This window comes from Rhizomucor pusillus (genome assembly GCF_041956525.1).
Source record: "Rhizomucor pusillus strain CBS 183.67 unplaced genomic scaffold VTP01scaffold_13, whole genome shotgun sequence".
Taxonomy (NCBI): domain Eukaryota; kingdom Fungi; phylum Mucoromycota; class Mucoromycetes; order Mucorales; family Lichtheimiaceae; genus Rhizomucor; species Rhizomucor pusillus.
The window spans coordinates 2,068-12,726 of record NW_027192155.1 but is presented as its reverse complement, the minus strand read 5'-3'; the positions used below and the strand labels follow the sequence as shown (position 1 = coordinate 12,726).

The 10,659-nt window shown below is 44.1% G+C and overlaps 4 protein-coding genes across 4 annotated transcripts; 2 read left to right on the top strand and 2 right to left on the bottom strand.

The window, feature by feature from the left end:
* Nucleotides 1-103: 103 nt before the first annotated feature.
* On the bottom strand, nt 104-3,338 carry VTP01DRAFT_2388 (uncharacterized protein; the record flags this gene model as incomplete). The annotated part of the gene is made up of 8 exons (XM_069380843.1): nt 104-214; nt 268-492; nt 562-795; nt 860-1,495; nt 1,562-1,948; nt 2,012-2,647; nt 2,707-2,817; nt 2,880-3,338. The coding sequence occupies 8 exons, from the start codon at nt 3,336-3,338 to the stop codon at nt 104-106; spliced, it is 2,799 nt and encodes a 932-aa protein (XP_069237164.1).
* Nucleotides 3,339-6,647: 3,309 nt separating this feature from the next.
* Nucleotides 6,648-7,008, top strand: VTP01DRAFT_2387 (uncharacterized protein; the record flags this gene model as incomplete). Its single annotated transcript, XM_069380842.1, has 2 exons — nt 6,648-6,782; nt 6,832-7,008. The coding sequence occupies 2 exons, from the start codon at nt 6,648-6,650 to the stop codon at nt 7,006-7,008; spliced, it is 312 nt and encodes a 103-aa protein (XP_069237163.1).
* A 1,347-nt stretch (nt 7,009-8,355) lies between these two features.
* On the bottom strand, nt 8,356-9,481 carry VTP01DRAFT_2386 (uncharacterized protein; the record flags this gene model as incomplete). Its single annotated transcript, XM_069380841.1, has 4 exons — nt 8,356-8,613; nt 8,713-8,821; nt 9,049-9,180; nt 9,243-9,481. 4 exons carry the CDS (start codon nt 9,479-9,481, stop codon nt 8,356-8,358), a joined length of 738 nt encoding a protein of 245 aa, XP_069237162.1.
* A 632-nt stretch (nt 9,482-10,113) lies between these two features.
* On the top strand, nt 10,114-10,654 carry VTP01DRAFT_2385 (uncharacterized protein; the record flags this gene model as incomplete). The annotated part of the gene is made up of 3 exons (XM_069380840.1): nt 10,114-10,153; nt 10,219-10,287; nt 10,344-10,654. 3 exons carry the CDS (start codon nt 10,114-10,116, stop codon nt 10,652-10,654), a joined length of 420 nt encoding a protein of 139 aa, XP_069237161.1.
* Between the last annotated feature and the right edge of the window lie 5 nt (nt 10,655-10,659).

Here is a 10,659-nt window from a genome sequence, read left to right as displayed (position 1 = left end):
AAGAAGGATATCCAGCAACACTCCAAAATCATATATACACATATACAGAATGCCAGATGCAAATATTTACAATGTTTGTTGCAGGGAAAGGCAAGATCAGGTGTTATCTCGAACTAAGGGCTGAATCCGATCTTCTGTTGTAGCTCACATCAATCTCATCTGTTGCTTGACGGAGTAGCACGTTCTCCATCACTGCTTTCCGCTCGTTGGTACTCTACATGGATACTCAGCAAATAGACTAACATTGTTGTAAACGTACACTCTTACCTCCAATCGTTCAAGCAATCGTGTTATCATGCTGTTACGCCGTGCTAACAGCTCCTCCAATCGTTCCCTTTCTTCCATAGCACGCGCACACATGGCATCCAGTTCCTGGACTCGTTGGCTTTCCTGTTCCAGCGCACGGTCTCGATCATCAAGTTCTTGTTGAAGCTCCTCGTTCAGTCTAGTCAAGACCTGGTTTGCCTGTGTCGAACGCGAACCATTCCGTGACTATTTTTACTCGCCGAATTAACGCACCACCATCAACGCTGTAAATATATATATCTCCCGGTGACTTACCTCGGATGACCGATTGTACTGGTTCATAAGACTGCTTAACAGCTTATTCTTTGTATTTGCAGTCTCTAATTTTTGCTGCAGCGAATGTTTGGCAGCAGTAGCCTCCGCGATTCTCTCATTTGCGATGCGGCGTTCTTTCTTTAGTTTTTCTTCCGTTTCCCGCAGACGCTCCTCTAAATCGGCTAACCGTGCTTGCCATTCTTCTTCTAGTTCTATCATTCGAGTCGCCATATCCTGCGAATCGATCTACTGTTAATACATATGATGTATCGTAACCTGCAACATGCATCTTTCTCACTTCTTTGATATCTGCAAGATCATCTTCGTAAGCCTGAGCTGCATCGCGCGCGCCTGCCACACGATGCTCCATTTGTTCTTCCATATTTTCCAGCAGTATATCCTTTTCACGAAGCAGCTCTGCCAGTTCTTGGACTTTATCTTCAAGCTCCTTGATCTCTTCCTGATAGATTTGTTTTTCTCGCTGGATAGCATCCGTCTGCGCCTCGAGGTGTCCTTCCAAAGAAGCAATTCGTACATCACGCTCACGAAGTCCTTGTTCAATTTCCTGGAACTGTCTCTCCAGTTCTTGAAGATCTTCTTCGTAGCGAGCTTTGGCTTTTTCAGCCTTTGTCAGTGTTTCCTCCAATTCATCTTCTAATTCTCGTATGTGGTCATCTTTCTGCTTAATGGTTGCTTCCACCTCTGCAAACCGCTCCTCTAACGTAGCTATATCGTCCTCGTGAGCATCTGACTGTTCCATGCGCTGTTCGTACTTGGCGATCGTTTCGTCCTTGATACGCAACTCTTGCTCTAGTCGCTCCAGCTCTTCTTCGTACGCGCCATCAGATGCTCGCTCCAGCTTGTGCTCCAGTTCCAGGATCAATGCATCTTTTTCGCGTTCTCGGCTTTCTAGTTTTTCCGCTCGCGCCATAATCTATCCAAATACAGAATGGTGCCGTTAGGCATTGCGCACACTTGGGTACATTGGCGTGACACTAACCTTGACAACTTGTTTTTCTAGTTCAACAAACTCTAGTTCTCGCTGCTCAATTTCCGAGTCCAGCTTTTCAATTTCCTTTCGGTGCGTATGTCTCTGCTCTTCAATCTCGCGTTTCAACTTGTCGACGGTAGCAGCATAGTCCTTATTCTCTTGCTTGAGTTTTTCTAACCGCTCCATCACATTCTCGCCGTTCGGACTGCCGCGGTACGTTGCCAGTTCATTGCGTAATTGTTGGCACTCTGTCGTTTTTGCACGGAGTTGCTGCTTGGCTTCGTTCAATGATTTCATCATTTCGTCCATGTTGGCATGTACATTATCTAGCTCCTTATTTTTTGCCAGCAGCTGTGCAACCATCTCAGTATTCCTTTCTCGCATCCTGGACACATCCTATGATATATATACGGTAAGATTATCAATGAAGAAATGCGTCTGTAGCACGCTACGCAGTACCTGTTGCAGTTCATGATTCATTTTGGCGTAACGCTCTGTTTTTGTGACTAGCGCGTCGCGATCTGATAAAATAGATTTGACAAGCTGGCTGTCACCGCTGGCTGCATTGCTGGCTTTAAAGTGATTCTCCTCACGTAACAACCGAATGGTCTCATTCTGCTTTTCGATAGTCTGTTTGGCTTGCAACCACTCGCGTTTGAAAAATTCAACTTCGCTTGACATACTTTTGTTATTGGCGGCGCGGCGGTGCATCATCCATTTATCTTCGTCCGCAACATCGTCTAGTTGTCGACTACCACTGCTACCGCTACCACTGTTGCTTCTGCTTAATTTCATTCCACCTATCAAAGGGCTAGCAGTTCGCGACGATCTGACAGATGCTCGCAGTCTAGCATTTTCGGCAGAAACATCGGCGATCATCTTGTGTAATCTTTCATTTTCGTCACGATGCTGAGATGCACTTGACAGCGCTGCGTTGTACTCTGCCTCCTCTTCAGGTGACATGCCATGAGGCAACGTGCAAGGTTGATTTGAGTTCTGCAATATATCCATAGCTGAATGCAGTTCCAAAATAATTTTCTTGTATTTCTTGAGCTCCTGCATCAGTGTTTGTATATTTACTTTAAGGTCAACATTCTGTAAGACACCTGCGTCAGCATCACGTATGTTGTTTGGAGGCGTCTCGAATACATCACCTCTTTCAACGCATTGTCCACTTGGTCTGGTGAAAGGTCATCTAGTCGCTTCTCCAGATAATATATCTTGAGTTTCAGGCCAAAGTTTTCCTTCTTTAGTGTATCGATAGTCTACGATGGTTATTCATAAATGTAAGTAAGCTGTTTACGGAAACTTCCTTTCGCGGCGGTACCTTTTCCTGTTCCTTCAAGGTCAGAGTCGTCGATCTTGCTTCCTTTTCATTAGCTTTCTGCGTAAAGGATCGTGTTGAAGACTGCTCTTGCTTTTCATCGATGCCAAACAATCCAGAAACGTTGCCGTCAGTCAAGGACATATTTTCAAACTGGTATTCCAAGCGGCTTTCACGATCAGAAAGGCTCGACGATAGACCGTTTGTACGGGGCGGCGGTGGGTGCAAAGTATCGTTAGGAAGCGGCGACCTGACTTGATCCAAAAGAGCCTGACTGAATTCGCCGTGCTCAAAGGACGCTACGGATGTGGAGGGATGGAATGCTGGAGATTCCGCGAGAATGTTCAGACTGTGGTCATCCAGCAACGATATTTGCGTCAGGGACGCTTCAGACGGGAAATGAAGTTGGTCGCTGTTGGCGTAATCGACAGGCGGAGGTGGTGAAGCCTGCCGAGGGAGCATGACAGACAAGCGTAGAGGAGAGAAAGAGAGAGAGAGAGAGACAGAAGGGGAGAAAGAAAGAGGTAGATGTGGAAGGAATAGAGGAAGAAAAAACGAGTGAGCTGATCTTTCCCCCCCCCCAAATTGTCTGTGAATTCATGCAGCCTTTATGGCAAAAACAATCGCCCACTTTGTTCAAGCTCCTAGGGCGAGCAACAAAGTACCCAAGCATGGCTCCGTCTGTCTGCATAACTTTTTGCCATTGATCAGGAAAAGTGTCCTTGCTTCGTTGCTCCTGAACAACATTTGTACATTACTTCTTAATGACATAATTTTTATCGAATTATACGCGCAGATGGTGAGTGTTGATATTTCCATAGGTATGCTCGTTAGGATAAGCTCCTTTGCATTGAAAGTATGCAGCTATGTACATAGCTTATGCATGGAAGGCGATCAGTAACCCGCACGCTGCGAATCTCCTTTTCAAAGTATCATATAAATGAAAGGACTTTACATACAAATGCATGGAGTCGTTGCCAACAGAACTAATATTGATTTGCACTTTCATCGACTCAAATGATAAGACATTATAGCGGCACATGCAAGTAAGACATGAAAGATACCATGTCGGCATTGTCTGAAGGGAACACTAACCAAATCCAACAACACAAAGAATCACGTCTTTTTAGTTTTGACAAGAAAATGCAGAGAATCGAAATTACCATATACATATCGTTCAATGCACAGGATGGATAATATGAAGAAATCCATCGGTACAGCCGCAGTCTTGAAAAATGTGAAAATCATAGCAGTTGAAAAACAAAGATATACGGATAGCAGGAAGCAGGATTTACAGCTTACTACAATTTGTGAAGATGTTATGTTAGACGGAGTTTATGCTGTATTTTTAAAAACAGTTGTCGTTTGGAGCATAAAATTGCACCACAAACAAGGCAAATTTAAACCTGTGGAATAAAATTAATAAATATTCTTGTCGATCTATCTCAATCAGTAAAAATTCCAGGTATTACAGGCTTGTATCACCAAAATAATTAAATGATGTGTGCGAACGTATCCAGATATAAGCTCGAAATAAAGTCAAGCGAATATGCATGCAGCTGCCTTCATATTTCAGCTTATTCTGACAAGGACGAACCATGTACAGATTATTGCTTGCCTTTCAAAACTTCTTTCGCATCCAAATGAGACGGCGAGAGGATACCAGATTTTCTTGTAAAGCTTGAAATGACACGGGTTATTGTCTACGATGTTGTGAATGTCCTCTGATATGAAGCAGGTTGCAATAGACGATAAGGCTATGGAGGGCTGATTCATGGATGGTTATTGTTGTTGTGTTTGACAAATCCTGGAATATTATTACAAGTACAGCACTAATAAAGATTAGTTAAATCGTATTTAGATCAACATATCATACTTCTATCAAATGCTTGACTCTTATTTCTTTGTGGGCGAACTCTGCTTGTACCTTTCTGATACTTTGAAGGAACGCGACTCAAAGTTGAAAGGGCAAGGACGTCTCATATCGTTCCGGGATGCATGGTCATTCAATATAGTTGCCATCCTGTACTGGTACCGTCGATCCATGGAAAACAAACATCCTTCAACCGTAGGTTTGTGAATGCTCTGAAAATTGATAATCAATCACGACCCAAATACCTGCCTCCGCGGAATACGTTTCTACCGGGCTACAGATCAGACATAATTCAGAATCAAACAAGTAAGAAAATAAACAGCAAAAGTAGCGCTGCACGGACGATTGTTATGGAAGTAGCGAGATAAAATGTGTGTGACTTTGCGTGGAATCGAGATCTTCCAGAGAAATTGTCAGGAAGTACTGTTCTCCTCGAGTATTTTTCCAGTAGTTCCTTACACTAGGAGAAAAGCCCTCCCCGCGACTCTGCGCGTGACAGCCTTCATGATAATATACCGCATAGCGACCGTGAATGGAACTGGTATTGTTAGGAATCCATTAAACATCGAAAAAGAGGGCTTCACAGATTCTTTGTCATAGATGATTTGACAGGAGGAATTTATAATATCTCAGAAATAAATGACGCTAGAAAACCTCTAACTCACAACAGTATCAAACTATACCCGCTACTGGTTCCTTGAGCTGCTTACCTGCATTTAGCATACCCTTGCTGCAATTTCAGTCAGCAGCTCGATCGCGTCAAACGTCCCTGCGAGTTAGCCTGCGTCTAAAAAGAGAATCTCAACTTGTTTACCAGGCACAGGGGCGGGAAGGGTAGCCAGGGTGCTGTATGACTACGTCGACAAAGGCTTCCTGTTCAGCATGTAGAAACTGTTCTTGCAAATATTGAATGAGAAAGATAAGACTTCATGGTGCCTGCCAGAAAGAGTTAAGTTATAATAATTGTTTCCTACCATCAAAAAATACATATATACTCGCCGTGGAGAACCTGGAGAATTAGCTCACTACATGGATGAAGGAGCACAGAATGAAAATACGAATGCCAATCTAATTATCACTTCTCTTCTCGTGATATCATATGTATGAAATCTTCATTTGTCATGCGTCCTGACGTCAATGAATAACAGCTGTATACTTTGCTTGGGTCTCTTCTTTTGCAAGGAGATACCGATGCATACAACAATTAAGTATGGTGGTCTCCGTAATGCAATAAGGTTGTTTGGTTGAATTTGGTCGAATACTGTAATTATGAAAACGTAAACATTTGCATACATAAGTCTTATCTCTGTAGTCAGATGGTACGGGCTTTTCTAGACTTTTCAGGCTTTTAAAACATGGTTGTTACTTTTGTATTGTTATTTTAATATCATTGTGATTGAATAAGTTGTCAAGTGTTTCTTTCATAAAGGTATTAGGATATCATACAGTCAGCAATGCCGTCACGAAAATGTCAAAGATGTGAATAAATAGTTCCATCTACTGGAGTACGATGAAGCAAAAGATCCCTTTTGCGTTACCGATCTAACCATTTTCTTGTGATGTTTTGTTATAAAATAGATTGATAAATGTGCAAATCCACATTGTGGATTAATGCGCCAACAATTTTTGAAAAAACCTGTAGTTGCTGGTCTATGGTGCTTAGAACCTGATATCAACCTCCTCCGCCTTGAGAAGTATTGGAAGGAAGATTCTTAATACGTCACTGAAGTATTTGAGCCTGAGAAAGATGACTCGGATGGTACGGACAGCGCATCGTTGGATCTGCCCCCGGTCAAATTGGATGGGTTCAAGAGCGAGCTTTCCTTCCAAATGCTAATCTGAATGTATAGTCTAAAGGTCTTGTCAAGAGCCACATTGGACGGTCGCGACAAATGCTGATGGATGTACAAACCACATTGTCGACTCCCAATGTCTTGTACAACGACGATGCTGCTAAAGTCGTACATCAAGTGTTTACACTTAGACCGAACTCGAGACGATCATCCGCCATCAAAAGGAAAAAAATAGCCGAGGTGTGTGAAGGTTTAGAAGAAGTCTCAGAAGGTGTTGAAGTGAATCAAGCTACCAACGAACGACCAAGTATCAGAAGATCAACGTGCAGTCGAGGACCAGCAGGATAGACACCAATGGATAGTACGCGAGCTCGAGCAGCTCCAAAATATCGACGGAAACCTACAGGAAGTTATCGACTTCTACAACGGGATCAACAGGAGAATGCTCACACTTTGCGACGACTAGGAACAGCGTACATTGAACCCAAAATGAATAAGCTCGTAGGCAGGATGATGCGTCGCCGCTGACAATAAGCGACCGTCTCGCCGATTTGCTGGAACGTGTTTGGCAGCACGAATTTGGGTGTATCGGTGGATGCGAATGCAAACTATCAGGATGCCGCACTATTGCAAGTAGCCGGCGCCGCCACCAAGACCACTCAAGTGCTGCTGCCGCTGGCAAATAGATGCAGTTGCATCGAGACTACCTGTCGCTAAAGAATGTCTGTAGCCAGTTTGCAGTCGATGGGTCCTCGAAACCACGAACGCCGAACTCGTGTCTACAGCAGCGAGTGTACGAACAGACAGAAAACGATTGTCCATCATGTCAAATGCAAACTTTACTTCGCTTTCTTCTTATCAACGAGACCATGTGCTTGCATGTGCATCTACTCTAAACAGCGCATTTAGCAAATCACAACACGCACTTGTCTCACATCGAGCTGGATAGCTATCTCGTAATTTAATTCATCCATCAACGTGCCAAATATATTAAATCATTTTTGAAAACTATAATAACCCTTTTCTTCACTATGTTTTCAACGACTGAAACAGTGATTTGAATGCTCTGTGGTGAAGTGAACTACCTGTATACAACGTTCATCCTATTAATGAAGAACATCGATGCTTCGTTACGTTCCCATACAGCGCAGAGGCGCCTCTCAGCGCTTCGGAAGTCTTCTTTCCTGAAGTCTAAACAATCGTGGCCTTTTTCTGCTGTCCTCTATGTTTACCGCAGCCTCTTCGATCCACACGGATTGTCCTTTTTGGAAAATATCTTCATGCTGTCAGATGCTCCTTCATGGAGACGAAAAAATTTTTCTTTTAACTCTCCCACTCTACTAAACTCGTTACTTTTCACTACACACTATAATCAAGTGTATATCTCTGACGCGAGATAACGTTTCTGCGGATTTCAGGCTTTCGGTACGTACTCGCCACGTCTCTGTATGACGATTATGCGTTGACCTGTTGCATAAAATAGACGGATGCTCTCCCCCACACATTTAAACACCGTCTTGCGTCCGTTATTAACCTTTCCCAGAGGAATACACTCTTTTCAGAAAATGATGTCGCTCTCAATAAAATATCATGTCGCGTGTAATCAAAAAGGAAAGTCGTACTTACCGAAAAACATTGCGTGTGCTGACAAATCGAATATCGCATACCCCGAAGATCCTGGCACAGCCATGATCCCCCGATATGCAAACACTGACTACCTGGAGAGACACATCATAGATGTTCTCTGTTGCGGCACTTATCTAAGCATTTATGAGAATGAGAGACGAGCCCTTCGAAATCACTCACATTTACGCTATTGGACGCTTCTGGTCATCAGTGTTTCGTTCTCCAAAAACCTGTTACGCTTAACTTTGCTCTTGACCACCGACCAAAACTGCTCAATAGGATTGAGCTCAGGCGAATATGATGGAAGGTAGGCACACTGATATCCCCGAGACTCAACATACTTGGAGATATCATCAGACTTGTGAATAGGGGCGTTATCCATTACAGCTAATGGCCCTTCATATGTGGATATTTGTCCATCTCGTCCATTGTAGCCTTCAGGAAGCTAAGATAATGTCCTGTCACAGTTCCTGTGCTTGTAAGACCAGCATGACCCCATCGCTTTCTCTTCTTAGATGGTGGTTGGGGAAGTCTCAGACTTCACTTTATCACGCCTGAGGCTGATATTGCACCTAAAATCGTGGTTGTGCGTGCGTGCACGCGTCTTTGGAACTGTGACTACAGCAGGTGTGCCTTTCTTTGACCAGGCCATGCTACGCTTCATGTTAATATGGGAGGCAGACTTATCGAGAAAGACACAGTTTTTTCCTAAAGTCCATATCAGTCTTCTCCCATTTGTGCACCCATTCAAAGGCGTTCTTGAATCTTAGCCTCGCTGTTCCTGTCCACAGGCTGAAATCGGGCCTTCTTCAATGACAGGTTACATTCCGCCCTCACAAACCCATAGAGAGTGCTTTTGGATACCCCAAGTCCCTCAAACCTTTGGAGCAATCGTTCCATTAACTGGTCTAGGACAGCAGAAGGGTTCTCATCAATGTAGTCCAAGATGACCTTCTTATGCTCTTCATTAAGAATACGTGGTCGACCACTCCTCTTTGGCTTCATAAAGATGCTATCAGGATCCTTTCATACTGAGCAGCCCACCTCTGCCCTGTGCGAACATGGATCCCTAACTGCTTCGCAGCAGCCGGTGCACTCTTAACCTTCTCAAACATCAGCTTAAAGAACCTCACTTTATCATGGTCTGTATAGGTTGTGTAGGTTCGCTTCACAGCCGCTTCTGCCATGCGAACATCTGCATCCTTTGCATCTTCGATGTGCATAGGAATAAACGCGCAATCCATGGGCTCAGGCCTGCCATGCTCATCAACAACATGGCCTTGCCCATCTTCGTAAAAACATTGGTTGCTCATTTTGATTGTGTAATGTGGTAGGAAAAAGGAAAGCTGCGCTCTGAAAAGGTGACGTGATTTATATAGTATTCGCCATGCCAAGGTTTCTGTGCGACAACACTTCTGCGCAGGTGACATTAATTTGTAAGCGCACGGCATTTCATTTAGGAACTGCATCCAAACTTGGGAGAGGGCGAAAGAGTATACAGCTGGGACAGTTACGGCGTTGCGGGTCGAATGGACGAAGGAAACGCGGGTTGGTATGTATCACTATTAGCATATCCACGAGAGGCCAAGTGCCAGCAACGGCCTCCTATAAAAAAACAAGGCATATATGTACGCAGGCTTTTTTTCCTTGTGTCTTTGCCTCATTATCGCACATTTGGGTTTTGCGTGCTCTTGCACATCCCTACGCGCTGTAACAAACATTTATTGATGTGCGCATGGATAATAACAAAGCTGTGGTGTGCCAGTCGAAAGTGGGAATTGGGCGCCATACTTGTCAGTATGGCCGCTTGATGCCAATTAAAGGAAAAGAGCTCTCGAAACTGTAGATTTCCGCAACGTCATCAACATAGATACTATATGTCTTGCCCAACGTTGTAAACCTTACGAAGTTTATTCCAGTTGGCCTATGGTACGAATGCAGGATAATGCTTTTCACAACCGACTGGTGCCATCTGCGAGAGAAAGGTAGGGTAAGAATGTGGAAATCGCGGCGATATGGTCCATTATCTGCTCCTTATCCCTGCTGCTAGTATGCAATCTTGTTGTTACCCTCGTTCCCAGAAAGGAGCTTCCTCACAACAGCTCCTACAGATACAACTGTAACTCCATGACGATATGAATCACTGAAACAACTGAACTCACCGATATGGAACAGGCCAATCAAGGAATATGGTGATGCTATTCATACCAGAAATTGTCGCGATCCTCAGAGTACCAAACTCACAGCCACCAACACGCAATTTGTGTCAACGGGTGGAGCCATGTCAGGAAGCCAAGATGACGGATATACAGTTTGGAGGCAGGCGAGCAAGTCCACCACCACAACCCCAGCAGCCAACTTTCAATGAAGCGGGTACTGGCAAACTGCCATGCGAACAACCTGGGTTCTCTGAGCATGGGTACGGGCATGGGCAACAGGAAAAGAATTTTCGGATGCTTTTGATAACCAGGTGCTGGGAGCGATGACGCGT